General features: G+C 35.6%; 2 protein-coding genes across 6 annotated transcripts in view; one reads left to right on the forward strand and one right to left on the reverse strand.

The window, feature by feature from the left end:
- Positions 1-11,818, reverse strand: part of Aimp1 (aminoacyl tRNA synthetase complex interacting multifunctional protein 1) — a 31,632-nt gene extending 19,814 nt beyond the window's left edge. Inside the window, exons 1-3 of one of the 2 annotated variants that reach the window (XM_010641553.3) lie at positions 11,591-11,818; positions 2,693-2,826; positions 1,862-1,975 (exon numbers count right to left, since the gene is read on the reverse strand). In XM_010641553.3, the coding sequence (XP_010639855.1) occupies positions 1,862-1,975; positions 2,693-2,826; positions 11,591-11,592 (250 nt within the window). In that variant the 5' untranslated portion in view covers positions 11,593-11,818. Of the gene's footprint in view, positions 1-1,861; positions 1,976-2,692; positions 2,827-9,259; positions 9,313-11,590 lie in introns of those variants that run through there. The other variant, XM_010641554.3, reaches the window with a different exon arrangement.
- Positions 11,819-11,890: 72 nt separating this feature from the next.
- The window catches only part of Tbck (TBC1 domain containing kinase), a 161,045-nt gene continuing 148,834 nt past the window's right edge, over positions 11,891-24,101 (forward strand). The window contains exons 1-2 of one of the 4 annotated variants that reach the window (XM_010641549.2): positions 11,891-12,204; positions 17,028-17,249. In XM_010641549.2, the coding sequence (XP_010639851.1) occupies positions 17,057-17,249 (193 nt within the window). In that variant the 5' untranslated portion in view covers positions 11,891-12,204; positions 17,028-17,056. Of the gene's footprint in view, positions 12,209-17,027; positions 17,250-24,101 lie in introns of all 4 variants that reach the window. The other 3 variants (XM_010641548.3, XM_010641546.3, XM_010641550.3) reach the window with 3 other exon arrangements.

Raw genomic sequence — 24,101 nt, forward strand, 5'->3', positions numbered from 1 at the left:
GCAGAGTCACAATTGGCTTGTGGTGGAGTATAAGATGGGCATAGTATTTGCTTCACTGAAACAGATGTTAGTTTATATTAGCCCAACAAAAACATCGAAAAACATGCATTGTGAATCATAAATCAAAATTCCTTTTAAAAAAATTAACAATATGTTACTATCAGGTATTTAGTATTACCTGGGGCTATAGAAAAGCTGCCAAGAAATTAAGCATATTTTAACCATTATTAAAAGTAACAAAAAAGGGGCATGATTTCTATTTAGTCACTAATTACTAAAGTGAGAAAACTGCAGCTAACAATAATAGATAGTATTTATTACAGATTTATTATGTTCTAGTACTTTTCAAAGTGCTTCATATGAACTGATTCACATAATTCTCCAAGGCGACTCCTCCCATGTCGCCATTTTACATTTTAGAAAAGATGGGAAGTAAAGACACTGGCCCATCCCTAGTGAGATGAGGAAGAACATGTTTGCAGGACGTCTGCTTCCAAAGAGCACACTCTCATGGTTGTGAGGACGGCACACTTGCTTTAGCTTTCTTTATCATCTGGGAAGGTGTTTCAATACTAGTGATTTCTATATTAGCATTAAGGGAGACACAAATTACTTGTGTATAATTCTATCATCAAAAGGCAACTTCTTATAGAAATAAAGTTCTTCAGCAATGTTTTAAGATGCTAAAAATTTTTTACATACCTGCCATAACCATGGAAAAATATAATCTCATGAGAGATTTTGATGGAGTTTACATTCTGGCTGTATGCATGGCCCACTTCCCTGAGGTATTTTCTAAGTTCTCTGAAGGGCACTATTTGTTTCAGCAATGTGAATTCCTTACTTTATGTTTCCACCTTTAGGTAGAATTCACCCCTTTAACACAGCACTGATGAGGGCTAGCATTTCACTAATAAAATTAGAGTTTAAAAGTTTAATGTTCACAAGACCAACATTTTTTACCATTGAAAGAAATGAAAAGCAGTTTTACACTGGAATATTTTAACTGTTTATTGAATTCAGCATTGGTACTCCAAATTTACTAGTCTTAAAAAGTATTTACTAGTCTCAAGTTTTCTACTGACAAACATTCTCTCTAGTTGACAGCTCTGTTCAGGCATCATGATTTTGCCCTGTTACCTAGCTAACTAAAGTCAGACTTTAGACAATGTTAAAAATAATTCACTGACAGAATGTGCAAAAGAAAGCAGTAAAGGGGCTCTCAATTTACTTGGTCTCGATCTCCCTATAGTAATTTTCTACAAAACAATCAAATGCTTTTCTGTGTGGTACTTTGAAATTATTAGAACTATTAACAAAAACATGATGTATAACAATGTAAGTTTACCTACAAATACTGAATATAAAACTGAAATTTTTATTTACAATATAGTATTTGAAATAATTATCTGCTGGCTTGAATAATTTAAAAATTATGTAGTTTCAGGCAAATAGTTTTTTAATTCAGTTTCAGTTCCTTTATAAAGAAAACAACTATATTTGTATAAAGATGTTTTAAGTCTAAAACAAATAATGCACATAATAAACTTCACACATAGCACCCATAAATTTTAACAAATGTTAATTAAATAGTATTATGGCTACTTATCGGCAAGTACTCAACAGGGACTGTGATGAGGTTGAGAATAGCACAAAATTAAAGGCTTAGATTTCCGAACCCCAGCTGTGCTGCCTTTTTGTGCACTGACAAAATTATTTGCCTTTTCCAAAAAGTTTCTGTTTTCCCTTCTGTAAAAGGAGAGGAATGCACAGAAGAGATGCTGTGAGAGAAAAGGCCTAACACTGACACAGTAAATGATACCATTATTAGAACCAAAAAGCTATCATTATGGTCAGTCACCTCCATTCTGAATTTCTGCCTGAATTAACTCCTGTTTCAGATCTTCAATTTCTTTCTTCAGTTTAGCATTTTCAACTCGAAGTTTTTTCTCTTCTCGTAATGTTGCCTGTAAAACTAGGGTCAGGAAAATACAGTTAAAACATGTGTGTTTTTAAAGGTTTCTTTTTTAGTATTATTTGTAAAGAGAGTAACCTCTCTGCTATAGCTAGGACAACACTAAGAACCAAAAATTTGGCCAGCTCATTCATGCTAGTTTAATGTTTATTAAAACAACATGACTCGAGAGGCTGAGACAGGAGGATTATAAGTTTCAGGCCAGCCTGGCCAGCTTAATGAGATACATAAAAAATAAAGAGTCAGAGAAGTAGATCATTGGTAGAGCACACTGAATTTGATTTCCAGAACTATAAATTCCACAAAACTAGATTCAATCCTGAAGAGTAGAATTCAGGTTAGATTTTTTTATATACATAATTCTGCAATTCTTAAGTAAAACTTAAGAGAATCCACTGCAAAGAGTGACATGAAAGTATGTATCCTCTCCCGTGTAATACAGGATATATTTGATTTCATATTTGATCTGACCCAGTTTTCTTCATGTTACCTCTAATGCCATCCCAACTAATTTTAAAAAACATAATCTTCACCCAGCACTCTTAAAATAACTATGTATTTTATACTACCATTACCAATTCTAGTTATTGTAAAACTAGCGTAATATTATAGTTGAATACTAAAGACACCTACAAGCTCTCATCGAAGTTTATGGTAAACTTTTTCCCCTTGCAACATATGAATTCAATTTCTCCAGAAAACTTTAAATTTTCTTACTTGCTTTCTCCTTCAGAAGAGCAACTTGCTGTTTAAGATATTCAATAATTTGATCTGCCTCTGCACCCTTCTGCTCCAGTCTCTTCAGAACTGCCTCACTGGTGGTCATTTTTGTCAATAAACGACAGAAAATCCTAAATGCAAAAATAAAAGTGATGTGTTAAGAGTACAAGGAATAAATCTACTCCATGGGACATGTTTTCTGATGTAACTGATCAATATCTTAGAAAAACATTTTCCTACAAAAAGCAACAAACTAAACAAGGCAGAAAGGTTAAGGATACCAATCCCCCAAATAATATTTACAAGTAGAAATCTGCTTTGCTCCTAAATGCAGGAAAAATGCTATTCAATCACATTTAAGGTTCCAAATTTTAAAGCCCTAAAATACTAATAAGTATTACAACATAAGACCTATACCTTAAAGGAAAAAATGGTAATAGTAATATAAACTTAACTAAGTTAATGAACATCATACCTGTGCTCTAAAGTCAAGCGTTCCTGAATTCCCTCCTTACAAAGTACTTGTTTTTCTTTTCTGCAGTATTTGAGATTGAGCCCAGGCCCAGCGTACAACAGACAAGTGCTTTACAACTGAGCTACATCCCCAGCCCTTTACATAATACTTCTGTATACTGAATATTTCTGTTTATTGAAATATGTACAACTTGTAGGAGGAATGTGTGAAGAGTGAAATATTAAAAGAAAAAAATCAACAATTAGAAAGACATTATTAATCTTATGCCTATTTGAAAGTAATATCAGTATATATGATGTAGCGTTAATTAAAATTTTTAGAATTTTAGTTTTATAATAAATTCAAATTATTTATTTAAAAATCCTGTCAAGGTACAGAAAAATGCACATACAAACATTCTGAGATTAATTCATCATGTTAAAGTTTAAGCTGCCACATACTAAGATAAAACTGACAAGAGAGGGCTAGTCATTGGGAACACTGTAACTGTATGTTTTACCTGATTTAATACCAATTTATACTTTAAAATGTAACAGTGACATAAGAATTGCTGAAATAATCCTTGTTTCAAGTAAATGAAAGTGCTCTGGATAAATCCTAAACTTTTTGATTAAAAATTTGGCAGTGGTCAAACAACACAAGGTTGTTTTATAACTTCATATTGTCATACAATTTCCATCTTATACAAAAAATATTCTGTAAGTTTATCCCTTTTTAGAAAAAAACAAAACCTGAAAATACTTCATCCTAGAGTTGACGATATGTGACAGACACAATACCAAAGCAAAATGAAATCCTACAAAAACAAAGTTGCTAGTAAATGAAGAAAATTTAAACAGGGAAGTTAGCTAGTAAGGCCCTAGCAGAGTGCACGTGTACTACATGGACTATTACTTTAATTTGGAGTGAAATTATCACCTTAAAATTCTGCCATTTTCCACAAAGTGGTCAGAATTACCATGTTTCTCAAATTACTGCAAAGTCTGAATTTTAAAAGAAAAATATAAAAGGCTATATGAAGAAATTTAAAATAAAAATACTATGCTTTTTTGAATTTTAGTATGCTGAATCATAGCAATTCTTAGTTTGATGCCTATTTTAATGTAACAAAAATAATGAACAAATGTATTCAATACATGAAATATACATAGTACAAACAAGCAGTAATGAGTAAGAATATGAAGTTAGAAATACACTTTAGAAAAATACAATCTGCAAAGGTCTGGCTTATAAAATGCTATTCAAATTTCAAAATAAACTAGTATTTCAAGAGTTAGGAAATAAATAAAGTATAGAACGGTTTTCATAAGTGAGCCAACATCCCTAATAAGTCACCACAAATACAAACCAGCCAACAGCCGAGGATGTAGAACATGAGACGTATGCTCTGACTCAAATCGTTTAAAATCTTCTAAGACTAACACTAATTTGCAAAACAGAGATCATAAATCCTAGCCTACGAAGAAAAACAGGATATACAATTTTACTACACTGATAAATCAACTATTTGGAAAGCAGTTTAGTTATAAAACTGAGTTAAATATAATGGACGTTTGCAATTTGGTATACATGGAAGTACAGGAGTAGGTTTCGGAAGATAGCACACCATGTAGCAAAACACAGAAAGGAATGAGCTGAACACAGGGACAAAATGACACAACTAGGAAGAAGAAACAAGGCAACAAGGAGAATTAATAACACTTCCAATGAAACTGACAGATATATAAATGAGAAATCTGAATAATCCTTAGTCCTTATTATCTAAATGGGTTAACAGATCAGGAAGTATAAAGCGCCAAAACCAGTTTTTGCGAAGCTAAAGTACAATGACCACAAACTGAAAACACAAAAGGGTCACACTTAAGACCAGGTGACAACCGCTGATTGACACAGTTTGAAGTTTAACAACCACACAGCTACTCAATTTAGTTTGGGCATTTCTATAAGTAAACTATATGAAAGTTTTTAAAAGTTAAAATATGTCCAATGATACACTTTCATACAAAAGGTAATGACCGAGGAAGGGTTAAGTCAATTGTGTACATCTCTCACTCTCCTGTAATTCAAAACGGCATGTGAAACACGAGAAGCACAGTAAAATCAACTTGGATAATTTCGATGCTTTTCAATATTGTAAGCTAATGATATGCTATATATAACTGTATATTTCTTGTACTTAACTAATTATAACAAATGCATTACAAAATAAGTACAACTTGCATACCTGGTTGTAAGTTTACAAATGCTTGCTTAAGGGAAGGTCTAGCTTTAAACTGTGAATTGGCAAATAAAAGTAGGACTGAGAAATGTATATGACCTGTAATACTCGGCAAAAATGGGCTCTTTACCAAGTAATTAGATTAAAAGAAATGAGAATTAAAGATGGAAAAAGAGAAAGCATGTCAATAACAAAAAACTATTACCGGAAAACACACATTTAGGCCATGAAGTGTTAAAATACAGAGGAATAACAGTGATACTACTTGCTTACTCAGATAGAAGATAATTACAGAAACCAGTAGAAGCTATCATAAATTTTATGGTAGATATTAGATAATAATATCTACGGTTTACTTTGTTTTCAGTATGTTACATCCTTTTTCAAACACTCAGACAATAACTTATTTATTTCAACACCGGGAAGTACATACTATTAGTGCCCCTTCTTACACAGGCATTGGCAATCTACTCTAAGAGTGATAAAATTAACACAGGTAATCACAGAGACCCTGGATCAAATTCTATCCCTTGACTCTCTGCCACTTAACATGATGACCACGAACAAGTTAGTTAACCTCTCTGAGCCTTAGTTTTCTCATTTACAAAATGAGGGCACCTTTACATATCTCATTGGCTTGATGAGGGGCAGAATGCTATACTTTACCTAACGATTAAGATTTTAGCACTTATAGACACGTGGTAGATAGCTTACCATAGGTCAGGCCCTGAGCAAAATTTCTGAAAAACAAAAAGCAGGTACACATGTAGCTTTACCTTCAAGAAGCTCACTGTACAGTAGGTTAACTGATGTCATTATAGTTTCTCAGTTCCTAGTTATGACTTCTACATCTTCTGAAGGGTTAAGGACATAGCAAATAACAAAAAATACAACCATACTTACCAATATTCTTAGATAATTTGGTTATATTACATGTCAATTTGTCAGTAGTATACTGTCTGTGAGAGTGACATTAATATAGTTTCATTAATTCTGAATTTTATAACAGTGAGCAAAATATACCTAAGGACTCTTATCCTTGACAACACCATAAGACAACAGCCAACTAAAAGATCTTTGTAATCGCTTCTCGGCCTTTTGGCTAAGATCAAGTGAAGATCTTTGTACATTTACCCCTACCAATAGTTACTGCCAGCAGAACTGTGGAAATGACCATGATAACAGACTTGAGAGTTGTAAATTATACACATAAAAGGAAACTCAACAGAATTAAATGGAATAAAGCACATTTAAACTTAAATTCTCTCTGAAGGTCTTCTAAGGAGACCCATGACAACTGCCAGATATAGCTCAGGAGGCAAAACAATCCACGACAAACAATATATAGAATTTTGCCAAAGGCAAAATTAGTCAAGAATATCTAAAGAAAAACTGGTTTTTTGAGAATGCTATAAAACTCCCTGGTTTCAGGGAATGGGAAGAAAAAAAAAAGAACAAAAATTCACTGAATGCTTTCTGTTCAACTTTGCTGCAAATCTAAAACTTCTCTAAAATATAAATTTATTAAAGTTAAAACTCAAGGCTGGAAAGGGTAAGGGAAAAAGAATAAGTTTGGTTGATTAATGGATACAAAATTATACAGAGAACAATAAGTTCTAGTATTCTATAGTACAGTAGGGTAATTATAATTAAAATAATTTACCATATTTTGAAATAGACAAGAGGGTTCTAAGTGTTTTTACTACAAAAAAAAAAAAGATAAACGTTTGAGGCTAATTACTTTGAGTTGATCATCATAATAGCGTACAAATATCAAAATATCACATTTTAGCCCATAACATGCACTATTTGCATGTGTTAATAATAACAAAAAAACAACTTCTTTGGGAAAAAAATTCACCAAATCCCAAAAATGTATGAATATGAAAGTATATAAGTCTGAAATTTGAGAAAATGCTTTTCATTCTAATTACTCATTGGTAGGCAATAATTATTAGTTTCCCAACAGTGTCCATAAGTCATCATCCATGATAAATATGGTATAGTGATGTATTAGGTTACTTTAAATAATTTTAACTGACCCAATATATCAACAATTCCAGGATAGAGGAAACCTCATTAACAAAAGAATAAATATCTCTTTGTAAAGCTCAGTTCTCCTCAATAATTAAAAAGTTTTTGGCAAAATACCAACTCAGGAGTGACTATAAAATGCACAAACTGTCAACCAGTGTCTATTTTCCTCTCCTCATAGATAACGGATATCTGGAAATATGATATGTGATGCCAATACTAAAATGTCTTGTGAGATCTAAAACTATGTCTGAGTAGCTTCTAGTTGTGTCTGGGCATTAATAAAACTTAGCTAAAATGTTGTTTTTACCTGACATTTCCATTGTTTTGATATCTAAGTTTATGCTAATGATTTCTAGTAATATACACTAGCACTGGTGAAGAATACAGATGTTTTTTCTGAAGTATTTACAGCCAACAGCCCTTAACCTAAAAAAATTACTTAACAGGATGCATGAATCGCGTCAAGTTAATGTCTGCATGCTTCATTTTCTTAATTTACATAACAAGTTTAGTTCACCTCCTATTCCCGCACCATCTCCTGTTAAGAGTTCCTTTTCCCTGACCTGCCCTTTAATACATACACAGGGTTTGGCAGCAGTCCCCAGTCTCTTGGATCTTAAAGACTGTCACCATGTAGTTCCGGATGCCTTTGTGTTCCAGGGCTAAAAGTGTTAACACCTTGATGTCCACGCGCTTCAGGAGGGTATCTGTGGACTTTGATACTCCTTGTTGTCTGCAGTGTATGTTACCCATCAAGTCCTCAAAAGTAATTTAAACTCATGAGTGCAATTTATTAATAGTCCCTGGTTTTGTCCCCAGCCTGAGTTTACAATAGAGAGCAAATATAAATGTTCTTTGCACTTACCAAGCTTTCAGACTAATGAAAAAAAAAAAACCAAAAAACAAACAAACCTGAAAAAACTTTAAAACTGAGGTTATTTGGAGGGAGACAGTGGTAATTCAACAACTTGGCTCTAAGCTCAGACACATCTTTTGCCATTTGTCTCATTGCTCATCCCATATGTACTTTAAGCAACCACTACGATTTTTTCAACTTTATGTGAAGTACTAAACTTCAAAACTTTAATCCTCCTCAGTCAACAGAGCTTTTAATATGCTAATATATGTAGGGTTTCTCACAGATGACAATGATAGTAACCACATGTAACATTTGTAGAGCGTTAACCACTGCTAGCACAATGCTTTACATGGATCATCTCAGAATACTGTAATTATCTTCACTATACAGAGAATACGAGTGAATTTGCCTCAAAGAGCACAATTACTTAGTAAATGAGGACTGAAACTCAGGTCTGCCTGATGCTGCAGTCAGCTCTTTTAATGTTCAAATTGTAATTTCTCTAAAGGATATAATTATAAAGTATTTTTCAAGTTATTTAATAACAGAATTCTAAATAAGGAGCACCAATTAGCACTTACTGAAAATAATATTCTCTCAATAGTTTGAGAAATACTAGTTTAGTTTCAGTGCTAAAATTTTTAAAATATGACATTAAAATACAACACAACCGCATATACAGTAATTGTAAACATAAAACATTTACCAATAGAAAAAAGGCACAAGAAAAGAGTGTACCAAATGTGTAAATTGTGTTTGGTGAGTCAACAGCTTTCCCTTTTTTCTTTTCAAAATTAAAGTTATGACTGTAGTAAACATATTTAGATGAAAGCTTTTGAAAAGTATTATCTGAATGAATCTGTCCTATGATATTATGATTTCCATCAAACCTAAACTGCTATTAATGGGGACCTTTAGCGTCTGATACCGAATGCATGAAATTAGAGTACTTCTGAATCACTAATACATACTCACGAGAGTAATGCTGGAATCAGCTTTCTATAACTTTGCTTCCTCTTAGCTTTCTCCTCAGCAGTCCTACCATCTCATCTAAGTCATCTCTGGTTTCTTTTAAAAAGCAAAGCCCTTATTCCAGTGACCAACATTAGAAATCAAACACAAACAATCATCTAATGCCTTGACATTTTTTAAGTGCAGATTCTTGTATTTCCTTTATAGCACAGGAGCTACACAAAAACCTGGCAGTGTCCCTCTACCTTTCAAAACCTCTGATGGCACTGTTTCAGAATTGCAGTTATATCAAAACTTATGTTCTTTTTAGACACTGTAAACACTATATATCATCAAAGCCAAGATGCTATCACTTATAAAATGGCTGCATTTATAAGATGCCTGTTAAGTTTAGGGATAAATGCCAAAATGTCTCACACTGAAAAAGCCTCTTTACTATATTGTTGAGCAATGTGGCATCTTTAGAATTAGGTTAAAATTAAGCTATAACTAAAACGTGTGACAAAAGTCACAATTTAAAGAAAGTTAAATTTAACAAATATATACTGAGAACACTATATCCGAGATACACAACATACAGTATATAGCAGCAACTACCATTAATTCATGTCTTTCATCAACCTTTGCCAAATTCTACAGAAGGAAGACCTAAAACCACTTTTTATGAAGGTTCATATAGCTTTCTTTACCTTTACTGATGAGGTCACAGGGTCCTGGGGAGTTTAAACATAAAGGACAGCTATGAGGGAAGGGCGTGGCCACAGAGCAGATAGCTACGGAGGACAATGCACAGAACTGTGACCATTAACACACAAACTTTCTTTCCTAGTGAAATGTATTCATTAAAAATAGGTAAATGCAAGCCTGCTATGATCTTCTTACCTCACAGCTGGCCTGTCTTTTATCCGGTTCAGATTATACTTAATAGGGCTTAATCATTAATTCACCACCATCTTGCCCCATTTCTTATCCAGGAACACAGCTAATAATAGTATTATTTTAATGGACTAGGCCCATTACACACGTGGCCATTTAATCTTTATAGCCTTGTAAGATATTTCCATTTGAGACATACTCAGAGAAAGTATGTGGTCTCCCTAAATCCACTCAAGTAAATGACAAAACCATGATTTGAACTTGTTTGTACCTCTGAAACTCATACCACAATTCATTTTTTAAAAGTGTCTCCTCAAGCCCAATTAAAGATAATTAAACTTTCACCCAAAATAGGGCTGGGGGTGTGGCGCTGTGCCTGGCAAGCACAAGGTCCTGAGTTCAATTCTTGATGGGGGGCAGGTGACTTTCATCCAAAAGACTCTTGCATAAGAAATGCAGCAAGAATATGACTTGTTATTTCTAACCACCTACCGTGAACCCACTATTTTCCCTATGGATTGAAGCAAAAACCTCCTAGGTGGTCCTTCCTCCATTCCACTGTTCTCACTCTGTAAGTGACTCTTTTAAAAGGAAATCAGATCGTATCACTCCACTGACCAAAACCTTCCAACAGGTTCCAGTTTCCTGTAGGATAAAAGGTAGATGCACTCAAGGCCCTTGATGACCTGTTCCTATTCGCCTTGACTTTATCTCCAGCTTTATCCTCTCGCTCATCGCTGATGCAGACTTCCTTGCTGTTAGGCTTCTGTTTCATGGCTTTGCATAGGCTGTCACCCCTGCCTGCCCGAATGCACTTCCCTGAGATATCTGCATGGTTTAATTCTCTCACCTCTGTCACCTCCGAGACAGTCATATGTCTATGAGACATTCTCTGGACACACTAAAACTCAAACTACGCCCTTCTTCCCTGCTCTTCAGCACTCACCATGACCCAAAATAGTGTGTTTTACTTTGTTCAATTTGTCCTTTCCTTAATAAGATGTGAGGTAGGCGACTTGAGCAGGGAGTTTTGTCTGTTTTATTCATTCATTGCTGTTTCTAATCTGTTCATTGGCTTTCATCTAGTGCCTAAAACGGTGTCTGTAGTGCCGGGGACCCGTAATAACTACTGGCCAAATCAAGGACTTCCTGTCCCCATCCTCTCTCCCACAAACATCCAAGCCCTTCGACACACGCTCATGTAAAAGTAAAGATGTTTATGAATCTATTTTTTCAGCAATATCTTTTCCCTTGGCTCTGCCTCGAAAGCTCAAACTTAGTTCGCTGAAAAGGTCCCAAGTTCTTGGCTAATTTCTTATGCCTGTGTGGGTGCTACTGCGATCAGGCTTCCCACTAGCACCCGCATGGCAGGTCTTCTCTCTTGGAGGAGAATATAGGAAAAGAGGGACTGCAGCGATGGCAATCTGCCCAGCCCAGACCTTCCGAGAAATCACTCACATGAAGCTTCGTACGGGGCTCCAGGAAAGGAAGAGACACCGTCCCGCACAGGCTGGAATCGAGAAAGGACCCACGCTGGGTGTCCCCGCTGAACGCCTGAGTATTTCACAAATTCAAACCCGCATTCTGTCGTTCCCTTTCTGCGTCTAGTGCTATTCACTCTGGGTCTTCCGTTCCTCCATCCAATATCACCAGCTCTCCTCACATTCTCCCTCCCTTGCTACATCTGTTCGTTATTTGAGGCAGGCGCCCGGCGGCCGGAAGTTGGGGTCCTTTCTCAATCTTGCGTCGCGCGCCTGTGAGGTCAGAGTAGGGGCCCGCTGGTGTGTGGAGGAGGAAGAGAAGGCTGTCAGCTGTCAGTGGGCAGTTCCAGGCTCGCCTTCCGGACAGGTTCTGAGTAGCGGACCTCGGCCGTCTTGGCTCGCCAGCGGAGGCCCGTCTCTGAGCTCCCGGTGCCCCAGCAGCGACCTGTATTGTGGAAGCCCCTGAAATGCAGAGCTGGGTGCATTAAGCCGGAGCATCAGAACCAGCCGCAGCAGGAGCCACAGCGTTGGGACCCGAGTGGGCGCTCCTTCACCTTGCCTCTGTGCCCGCCTGCGCCCCCAGACCCGGAGGCAGGTATTCGGGTGTCCTTCTGCTGTGTGTCGTCGTAGCAGGGGCTGGTGGGTGGCACAAGAGTGTCCGCTGCGAGAGATGGCGCGAGCTGTAGAGCTTTCTGCTGGGCACCATCTCCGTCTTTCGCTATAGCCCCCTTCCTTCTCAGTCGCAAGTGTTTGCGACACCGCAGGCAGCTCTCGAGAGTAGCCACCGCAAACCACTTCGAAGGGAGAATATGAACGCCTCCCTTCCATTACGTACCAAAAGATACGGACGTTTGCTCTTTCATGTTTCAGATTTTCAGGGTGTGCTCTCTCAAACAGCAGGAGAAGGTGAAGCAGCGGGAAAGGGTGAACTGAAAGTTGCCAATGACTGCTTTTTAAAGCCTCGTGTCCCCGTAAAGCCTCGTATCCCTGTTTCTCTATTTGAGACGGATAATTTTGAATGTAGGTGTATGACATATACGGATTATGTAATTCCATTTGCCCATTGAGTACATGCGAATAGTATTTTGTGATGAAATCAACGTATTTTCCCTAACCCTAACGTTAATATTCACTCTTTCTTTTGAGTTGTTCAAAGCCAAGTTCTTTTAGGGCAGACTGTGCCTTGTTCACTGAGAGATTGTGTCTTGTTCACTATCCTTGGGCTAACATCTGGGAAAAAAATTTTAGGGCTTTCAAAATGTTTGTTGAATAAGTTGTCAGACCCAAACACTTATGTTGTTTTCCTTTTGTAACCTGTCACCTCAGTAGGTTTTTTTCAACTGAAAATCTCATGGTACTTTGTAGTAAGATTGACTAATGTAATAGCTGTGCGTCTCACCCTTTCTACTCTTAGCCTGTTCTTCAGAGATAAATATCTTTTACCTTTTCTGATTCTAGGTTTTTTTGACAAATTAAAATGCTGATTCTTTTCCTATTGATGTCTTAGAATAGTGTACTCACAGGTTGTGTCATAGCCATAATTTTGGAATCATTATCACAAATTTTACTTTGAGTATTTGCTACTTTAGTATATTTTTTTCACACAAAGTTTTAAAAATGAGAAAAGTAGTGACTCGGTTTATCAAGGAAAAACCCATATTCACCTGTGTTACTGAATCTGTAGGTACTCTTCCTATGTTATACTGTTTGCAAATGACCAGACAGTTCTGAGAGGAAGAAGGAGATTTTATTCAGCGGCTAATGAACAGACATGGGGAGCTTTCTCTATAGGCACATTCTCCAGCAGCACTGGGGTCTGCATTTTTATAACTCTGGATCATGAGGTGGTATGTATGGCAAGCATGCTGTCATCAGAGCTTTCACAGGGAAGGATGGAGATTTCTAGGAGTCAGAGTACCATTCTCTCTCTTTCCTAATTTAGGCATGTTCAAATGTGACATAGTATGACAGGTGTGTTTTTTTATTAATCTAAAAAGATTATAATGAGTCAAAATTCTCCTGGAGTGTCAACATGGTGTCACAACGAGATGGAGCAAATCTCGAATTTACCTTAATGGTTGGCAGTTGGAAGCACATGATCATCCACCTTTAACGTTCAATCGAGCAACACCTGTGAACAACTAGAGCCGATAGCACAACCGGCTGTCAGTAGTTACAGGGTTTAGTCTGGTAACACCTGTGGTTTCCCTCAGCTGGGCCTTTACATGTATATTGCCAAGTTTAATATTTATATTTTATTTCTTAACCATATCTTTTCTTTAAGGGGCTAAAAGCCAATCAAGTGTTTATTTTATTTGTCTTTATAATGGTTCATTAGTGCAGAGCCAAGCAGCATGCTAGAATACATTTTCTTCTCAATATTTTTATTTCATGATCGCTACCCTTACGTAAGAAGCATTATTGTAGTATTAAAGTCAAGCTGATTTTTTCTTCCCTGCCAATGGCTAACCATGCCATAGCACATGTACTTTGTTTTGTAGATTATATACTTAGATTTTTACCCTCCTCACTTTTTTCTTTAACTCACCTCACTTTATTAGTTTTTTGCTTTCTGCATGAAGTCTTCTTATTCTTTGTTACAACACATGCGGACGTTTCCGTTCCATTCCTTTGCTTGAAGGCATTTGCCCTCAGAGCAGAGCAGCTCTTTGTCTAATCTGAACAAAATTGCATTCTAGTTTTTGGATAGCTTCTATCCTGGGTTTGTATTTATTGAACTTTTGAGTAAATTACATTTTTTCTTAACCCCACATCTTTTTATTATTTCCCCTCCTCTGTTTTGCTAAAATATATCCTAAAGAGATTTGCTTTCAAAAGGTATGTGGATGATAATTTTGTTTTAAAGATTTTCTTGGCTATAAATTGCTGTTTGTTATTATAATTGCTTGGCCACATCTAGAATCAAAATTATGTTCCTTCAAATATTTTAAGGATTTACTTTTTAAAAAAACTTCCATTCTTGCTGATGAGAAGGTAACCATTTCTCTGAAATGATTACAAATTTCTGGATTTTTATCCAGTTATTCTGGATACTGTAAAAATTTATGGTGATCTATTTATTTGTGTTTATTCTCTTGGCAATGAATTCATTCAAAGGAGCTAAGATATATATCCCAATGGGCATCATTTTTCATTTATGCTTCTTGAAATTACAAACCTTTTAAACTTACCCTTAATCTATGGGGAATTTTCTTTTAATGTCTTTTGTAATTTTTTCTCCTTTAGTTCTATTTTTTGAAACTCTACTAGAGTGGTTTGATTTGTGGCTTGATACATACATGTTTTCTTTTTTCTTATACTTTAATCTGTTTGCTTTTTTGCTGCATGTTCTGAGCCATTGTTTGAACTTTGTTTTCCAGTGTTTTTATGTATTTTGGTAGTTATATAATTTCCACTCATTTTTGTCTTTTTTTCTTACAGTCTTAATATTTATGAGATGAAATTTACACATATTTTAAATGCATTGACTTTAAATGACAGTGCCATAAATTTTAATGTCTATATTTACACTTTAGCACCACTCTAATCAATATACAGGAATTTTTCACTATTATAAAAATTTTATCTACCCACTCAATTCCTTCTTCACCACTCTGAGTATTACCTTCTGATTTCTATCACTACATCTAGACCTATAGTTCTGGAATATGTTTAAAGGAGCCATATAATATTTACTCTTAGATCTGCTTCTTTAACATAATGTTTTGAGATGTATTCGTGCTTTGGCATATTCCTTTTTTGTTGTTGGATAGCATGGCATGGTATTGGTATGCCGAAAGATATTTATCCATTCTGTCACTCAGTTCTCAACTGTGTATCATTTGTGTTACCTCGATTTTTTAACTACTAATAGGAGAGCAGCAGAAACTTCTAGACACACATCAAAGGGAATTCATATAAGAAAGACCAGGGCAATATTTGTTCCTAATATCCCCAACCTGGAGACAACTTAAATGTCCAATAACGTTTTCATTGACAAATATTTCATTTTCTTGTGTGAATGCCTTATAGAAGTTAGGGATATTTTTGACCTTAGAAAAGTTTTTCAAGGTTCCTGTTCCCTTTAATATTCCCATGAGCATTATGTCAAAGCGCCAGTTCCACATTCTCTTCAATATTTGCTATTGCCAGTCATTTTAATTTTGGCTCCTCTGGCAAATGTGAAAAGCATCTTGCAATAGTTTTAATTTGCATTTTTCTGATCTTATATGAATAACCTTATGTATATAAGTAGGAGTTTCTCTGAGAATAGCGAGATAGTGCTAAATTTTTAAATCAATTGTACCAATTTATATTCCCACTTACAGCACATGTGTGGTCCAATTTCTTAATTCTTAAAATTTCTTTTTATCTTAGTTTTTACTAGCTAGTGCATATAAATTCTCATGTGGTTTTAATGAGCAATTCTTTTATTGAAATTATTTTTCTTCTCATGTATCTGTTGATCATTTTAATTCTCTGTGAAATATTTTTCTGTAACCTTCTGTTCTATACAGTGATATATTTTCTCACATCTCTCTAAACATAAGTTGGGTCTTTCAAAAATTATTTAAAGCTTCTCCAAAGCCAGAATTTGGAGCATTTATTCTTTAAGCTTTGTAGTGTAGTTTCTCCTTAATTATCTGGTGATCCTCCGACAGTTCATTATTTGAGAGTTAAGGAAGGCTATCTGAGAGCTTTATGCGTGTGGAAATCCTGTTAACTGGCATGCTTGTTTTAGGGTGACTACGCAGTCAGCCCAAACTTACTGTGGTACTGCAAATTAAAGAAGTAAGAGGAGCTCCCCCCGGCCCACCACCACCACCAGGGCAGTTACTATAATTTTCAAACAAAACATTTTTTTGTTGTTGTTGCTTGAAGGGTAATTATTGTCCACACTGAGGTGGCAAAGCTGACTCTTGTAATTTGCTATTTCTCATATGAGTACCCTTATATAAGCATTCTGCTTTATAGTAGTTTGCATCAGCTTTGAAGTCTTGCATTATCTTAATAGGTTATCCAAACTTTAGGTTATGAGTAGTGCTTTTTTATATGAAAGTGCAAAAATACACTTGCTCTGCTCTTAAAACTTTTAGGCATCACTGAAGATAAAATATTTTAATGTTCCCTTTTTATACTGTTGAAAATCTTTGAATTTGACTTACAGCTCGCTCTCTCTCTCTCTCTCTATATATATATATATATACACACACACATATATATATATATATACTCACACACACATTTATGTTTGGGTGTTATCTCTGTTACTATCTTGAAATTCTAAAACTTTCATATTTTTACTGTAAAATGTTCAGATTGGCATAATCTTCCAAGTTTATAATAAAATCTAAGGTGAGAAAATGCTGCCTTAATGTTTGATTAATCTGTCGTAACATTCTCCCTGTTTCCAGATCATCTTGAAGGATTCAGGACTCCACAAATGTTTCCCTTGAAGGATGCTGAAATGGGGGCCTTTACCTTCTTTGCCTCAGCTCTGCCGCATGATGTTTGTGGAAGCAATGGCCTTCCTCTCACCCCAAATTCCATCAAAATTTTAGGGCGCTTTCAAATACTAAAGACAATAACCCATCCCAGACTCTGCCAGTACGTGGATATATCTAGGGGAAAGCATGGTGAGTTGTGTTTGCTTTTTGTGATTTTGTTGTTGTTGTTGTTGCTGTTTGCTTGTTTTTCCTATTTTGTGTTCTCTACTTTGTCACCAAGATTCAATTTTAAATATACACTAAAAAAAAAGGAAATTGGTGTGTATGTAGGCTTTCTTTTTATGTTTGAAAATAGTTTTGGCTAACTGTTCAAATGAAAAGTCACTAGTTTTTAATAGCATGAGTCTTTTCATGTAGGATTATATTTAGTGAACTGAAGTAGAAAAGTTCAGCTTCGTTTGTTAAAAAGTCAGTGTTGCACTGCAAAAATGTTGATTGTGTTTTTAGTAGTATAATTAGGTTGCTTATGGTGATGATACTTTTAATTGTTTTCAAATTATTTTTGAAAGCTTAAGTGTAGGCCAAGATTCCATATTTTAAAATTATGTTAAATGGATTTCAGTGAAATCAGTCTAACTTTTTCAAATAAGATAATCTGGAGATATTAAAAAACATGTTAAAGCAAACTATGTACTTGCTGATACTCAACTTTTTTCCCATAAAATACCAATTTCCTGTGTTTTAACGTACTATTAAAGACTCTCATAAATGCAAACTTAGTTGTTTTCTGAAAAGTAGGTTAAACTATACTTTGAAGTTGGCTGGATATTTCCGTGACAAGTATTTGTTCTGAGAATGTGTTTTATGGAAAATGTTTTTTGTAATGATATTAATACCTAATGTTTGTGTATTATGTATCAGGAAATATTTTAATGTTTTATACAGATTTTAACTAGAAATTCTTATAACTTTACTACAAGATAGAAACTTACATTTTCATTTTGCAGATAAAAAATTTGAGGCATACAGCAAGGTCATACAAAGGAAAATGATGAAAGATGTAATAGTAATCCATAGTAATCTAAAGAATCATGCATTTTATTTTCTGTTGAAAGATTATAAAAGTTGCTATAAGTTTATAGTAATACAAATATCAACAGCAATTGATCGTTTTTGTTGCTTTAAATACTTTAGAGCTATAGAATACACTTGGCACCCTGAATGTTTAGGTAGTGTCAGAAACAGAGGGAGACATAAGAGAGTGATAAAAGGAAATAATTGTCTAGCAGATAAAAGTATTTGATTTTTATGTTCTTATATATACACATATATTATGCATGCCTACTTAGATTTCTTATACACATATGAATATATGCTTGTGAATTATAACATATATGAATATATACACATATTAAAGTATTTATGATTGCACTTTGGCCCTTTTTCTGTGCAAAACTGTATTTAATTAGTTAATTCGGCAAATATATTTATACTTACATACTTGGCCTGACCTTCCAAGAGAGGACATGAATAACACCATATTGAGGCCTCAAGGATCTTTTTTGATAGGGAATAAATTTGAAGGGCAGAACTGATAGAAAACAGAGTTTGAAACTAAAGTTACAAAGATGTTGGTGAGATGAAGATTATTTTTTCCAGTACCAGGGATTAAACTCAGGACCTTGTGCTTGCAAGGCGAGCATGTCACCAGTGAGCTAAATCTCCAGCCCTGAGATGAAGAGTTTTTAGGAACTACTTTTTCTTATGCATTGAAACATTTCTTATATTCTGCTCTGGCATACAGAACTCTGCTAAAGTATAATGATTGAATATACTCTTACTTGATTCTGTAGCCCTCCTTGAACAAGTTCCACATATTTGAAGATGAGTAAGTCAGGATCCCATTTTTCAAGTAAACCCCAGAAATAACAGAGATGAATAAAGCCATGATTATAGTACAGTGATAATTATATGGTAGGTGATATACAGTGTCCTATGTGCAAGAGTTCAAAAGAGAAAATGTTAAATTCTGCATTGAACAGTGCTGATATTCCCATCTAAAAATTTTGGTGGGATTAGGATTGTAGAACAGTGGGGTATTTCTCTTTGTGAAACTTTATTTCAATGGTACTGCTGGCCTAAAAGGATTACTGGAGTTTTCATTCTAGACTTTTATCATTGACACACTCATAAGAAACAAAATTTTAATCTTATTCATTATCTCTTATTTCAAGAGAAGTTCTCATCTCTTTAATTATTATAATCTTTTTTCCAAAAAGAATCTGAGACAAATTGCAGGCATCCATGTAATACTCAATACCAGTTGGAAAGCCTTCTTTATTCAAAAGTCTAGAACCCAAAATGCATTGACAATCAAAAGCCTTGGGACTTAGGAGCACTTTGGATTTCATATTTTTGGAGTAGGGATCTTCAGTTTATAAAGTCTGTGCACTTACTGTGAAATGAAAACACTGAGAAATTTGAAATACTCTCGTCTCAGGAACTTTGGGTAGGAAATTACCTTATACATATAGTACATGAGAGGAAAATGTGTAATCAAAATGTAGTAGTAGGAGAATAAAAAATTCTTCCTTTACTCACTTTTGTTTAGTAGCTAGAGTCCATGAATCAAACTGATAAAAGACAGGTCAACAAGAGAAAAAATTCAGTCATTTATGAATGCAGGGGAGTTCACAAAAATGTAACTCAAAGAGTCAGTTAAAATTCTAGGTGAAGTGGGCCAGGGATTAAAAAAAAAATTGAAGGTGAACTACCACATTACCAAAGAGTGATGAAGTGCCCCAAAAGGTGTTTGGGCTTCTGGGGAGGGAGTAAGTTGGTACAAGATGGCTATGAAATGTATGGTAAAAATTATTTAGTAAGGTTTTCCATGTAAGTAAAAGTAATTCTTCTTTTTATGATTTGGAGAGGGAATGCTTTTACAAATGGAAATTTTGGTCACCTTTAGGGAACTTTATGTGTACATAATTTTTGAATAGAAAAGGGGCGACAGCTAATTTCCTTGAGCACAAAATCTTTACACCAACTGGTGTATTTTAGGGTGGCATACTCTGATCCCCTTTATGAAGAAAACAAAGTAAATAGATGGTAAAAGATGACTAATATTAATTTATAATTTTTTTCAGGTAGACTATGTATTCCTTTGTAAACTTCAATAGGTCAAGGCAAAGAAGGAAATCCAGGTGATTCAATTACTTTTATAATTAGGCAATATACTGAGAAATTAATTGCTAGATAGTAAATGTGGAAAAATGATCAATTGCCAGTTTTATAATGTTCATACAATCTGTTGTCCAGGTGACATGGAAACCTTGGTGGAGAAACTTCCGGATGAGGCTCTGAGATATCCTGTGTGTGTTTTTAGGAGCATGTTCTCAACACATCTGGCTGTTTGCTCTATTGTTCCTTTCAGTGTTGATCTCTGAGCTCAAGATTCTCTGGCTTATTGTCCCAAATTTTCTGTGAATAAATATTAAGGAAATTTGACACTTTGGAATAGCAGTACTTAATTCAATAGCCACAGGGGTCTATGATAAGGTTTTAAAAGGTCTTTGACACCCTCCTAAAATTTCAAATGGTGTGTGTTTGTGTAGATGTGTGCACATGCATTGTTTTGATGACAAATTTATAATTTTTATAAAGAATTCCTGATTTAAAGAAAGTTTTAAAGCAATGGTATAGCATATCATAGATATGGAAAGATTATCTTCTTTTCATAAAGGCAAACTTGAGACATTCTGATGTAGGATTCTGACTTTCCAAAGTTGACCTGGCCTGTGCCTAGTGTGGTAGCATAGCACATCTTTACTAATGGCGAGGTCCCGATCAGGGCTACTCTATATGAGTTTGTTATTTTCACAGTGCATACAAGTGTCAGGCCAGTGGAGCAGTTGGGAGCTCGAATCCAGTTCTCTTGTCACCCTGAAAGAGTGCTTTCTCTAATTTACTTAAAGACAATTGTAAAGACTAGTGGAAACTGTCCCTACGGTAGACTGCAAATAGCTTCAGCCATTTGTCAAAAGCCCAGTAAAGAACTTTTGGCAAGATTTTTGTTTAAAAAAATAACTTTTTGTCCAGATGTGGTGGTACACACCCATAATGCCAGCTGGTTAGGAGGCTGAGGCAGAAGGATTGCAAGTTCAATGTCAGCCTGGGCAACTTGGCAAGACCCTGTCTCAAAAGTTAAAAATAGAAAGGGCTGCAGGTGCAGCTCAGTGATAGAGCACTTGCCTAGTGTGTTAGAGGTCCTGGGTTCAATTCCCGGTACTGAAAAAAACTGACTTTTTGCTAAAGCTATGTGTTTGTCCCATTATTTTAAGTAGACATTTAGAAATTATGGGGAACATTTATAGACTTATACATCATGTAACAATTACTAGGTAAATAATAGATATTATCAGTGCCCACATGCTCAATAGTTTTCCCACTGCTTGCCCCCAATCCAGTTATAGATTGTAAAGAATTTCCACTTGCAAGACTGGCCCAGTTCCCAAACTGTCCAAAGCTTGGCAGTATAGTTGATTATTGTTATTACCCCGGCTGGTGACCACATTTAGTCTTGCTTATTTCCTTGCGCAGATCTGGAGTAGACCTGTCTTCTCAAGCTCTGGCAACTCTGTTTAGTTCCTCAGATTTCATTCCTAAGTGTGCTCCATTTCTCTCCACTGTGGTATCTGTAAGCCTTTTGGGGGCTTCACTTGCTGTAATTGGGGTATTGCCTCTGACGGGTTTTTCCTTTACCTCCTTCTCTCAGGATAATTCCTTCATTAGTCCCAAGTATTTCTTGAGCTCCTCCTATTCCTTTCTTTAGTTAAGTGAGCCCCTGTAAACACCGAAGTAGGTACTGTCTTACAGCAGATTCCCCTCTAAAGGGCACTTTCTGTAACTTCACTTATGAACCTTCTGGTTGATTGTCAATGTCAGAAATGATAACTGAACTCAGTGGGTTCATATCTTGGTGATTGCAAAGCCAAAAAGCACAACGAGGAGTTAAGATACTGGAGAAAGATGACCCACATCAAGTAAGGAGAGCAATGGGGTTGCTACTTGCAAGCAGTGAATGCTTTCCCCAGGGACAAGAAGCACTGGCATTTTATTCGGGGAGCCTGTGGAGTTCATATAGGGAAGCTCATGTAGTGGTCGGCACATTTCTCAGCATGCTGTTTGTGGTGCACTGGCTCAGTTGAAGGTCATAGTTCAGAAAGGAAAGACAGCGGACACATTTCTGGGCCTGCTCAGATCAAGGCCATTAGAGCATACATCGGAAGGGTGAAAATGGCCAACAATAACACTTCTGTTCTGTTCAGTAGTACAACAAGCTAAGCTTTCTCTAGGTCACTGAAGAGAGCAAGGTGGAACATCTCAGTGACCTTGGCTGTTGCTTTGTTTTGTTTTTTTTGCGAGTTTATGCACAAAGTTTTGGCTGAAAGAAAAAAAGTATACTTTGAAAGTTCATTAATCTAGGAGTTTGCCTATAAGAGTGCCTGCCTCACCAAGTAGCTAATAGAACTGATCCCCTTATCCACTGTAATCTGTTCTGTTAATCCTTGGCTAGCTCAGCCATCTAGTTAGTCTCCTCAGCCCTGACCACCATGTTGGTGGTTACTCTTCTTCCTCCACTTGGCCTGCCCTAGCTCTCAGCCGCACTCTCTGCTGGGATAACATAGGTCAAGGATATGTAAAAAAAAATTCATATATTCTATGTCTGGCTTTGAGGAATGAAAATATAAATGATTGTTACATAGCTAGGGGATTTGATTTCTTGTTTATATTGGCAGTGTTTATTTCTCTAAAAAATGTATGTGCCTGAAGAATAAATAACTGAACTGGAGCAAATGGTTATGTAAAGCTCTGTTTGTTCCAAAACACCCCAGTCATTTTGATTGCATCTAATTTGGAACTTTCAAGTGTCAAATCAACAACCTCAGTGAAAAGCATATTTTTCCCAATGATGTAATACCACCTGACTTTGGTTTGGGCTTCACTTATTTGTCTCTTCACAGAATTCTGATTTTGGTTCCAGTTTTGCTCCTTTATTCTGTTCTTGCTGGGCACATATCTTGTCATTCTTAGTTTCCCCTTCCCTGGCCACTTTCCTTCTTTGTAGTTGGAGTTACATGTGACATGTGGTCTGTTTTAGTAATGTTGTTTTCACATGTTAGGTGAGCTCAGAAGTCAGGCTTTCACTGTTTTCCATAGATGGTTCAAAATTGATTCAAGATGATATTTTCTTGCTAACTCAGCAGAATGAAATATTTAATCTCAATAATAGGCATTTTATTAAAATTTGAAAACTGGATTTATTTTTGTAAAGTGAAAGAAAATATATTTAAAAGAAAAAAGTAAAGCATGAAAATGCTTATATTAACAAATTTAATCTTTCTCTTTTGAACTTGAAATCTCTGCTGAAGCAGAGTGAGGATCATGAATGGCATTTAATTTGGTATTGATTATTCAGAAACCTTTCAGTGATTGCTGGTAAAATCAAGAACAGAATTATTTACTTGAATAGCTTTGAAGTTCAAGTAGAGAATAGAACTATGAAAGACCTAAAAATACTTAACACATTCACAGTAGTACCATAATTCATATGTCTCACTGCCGGGTGGCTTAAACCACTGGTGGCACATGCATGACTGTCCCATTGGGCTGCTTTTTATTAATTTTACTAGTAAAAAAAGCAGATAAAAGCAATTAGATCCATTTGTACCACCAGTGGTACAAGTCGCCCGATGGGACGGTCAATGGTTCAAGCTGCGGGAGCGCATTAATCCCATATCTTTAGCATATGCATTTCAACCTACATGTCAGTATCAAGTTTGTGTCCAAGAAATATAACCAGTAGGATATAATCAAGATTGATTGCTGTGTTTGGCATGCACGATTATGGAGGTTGACTAGTCCACTTCAGAACTACATGACAGACCTTCAAGAAGGGCACGCTGAATTCTTGGGCCCGACTTGAAGCTACCTCTTTGGGTGCAAAATTTATTCTTTTTTTTTTTTTTTTTTTTGGTGCCA

The sequence above is a fragment of the Fukomys damarensis genome, unplaced genomic scaffold (assembly GCF_012274545.1).
Source record: "Fukomys damarensis isolate Sample0158 unplaced genomic scaffold, DMR_v1.0_HiC HiC_scaffold_25, whole genome shotgun sequence".
In the NCBI taxonomy this organism is placed as follows: Eukaryota; Metazoa; Chordata; class Mammalia; order Rodentia; family Bathyergidae; genus Fukomys; species Fukomys damarensis.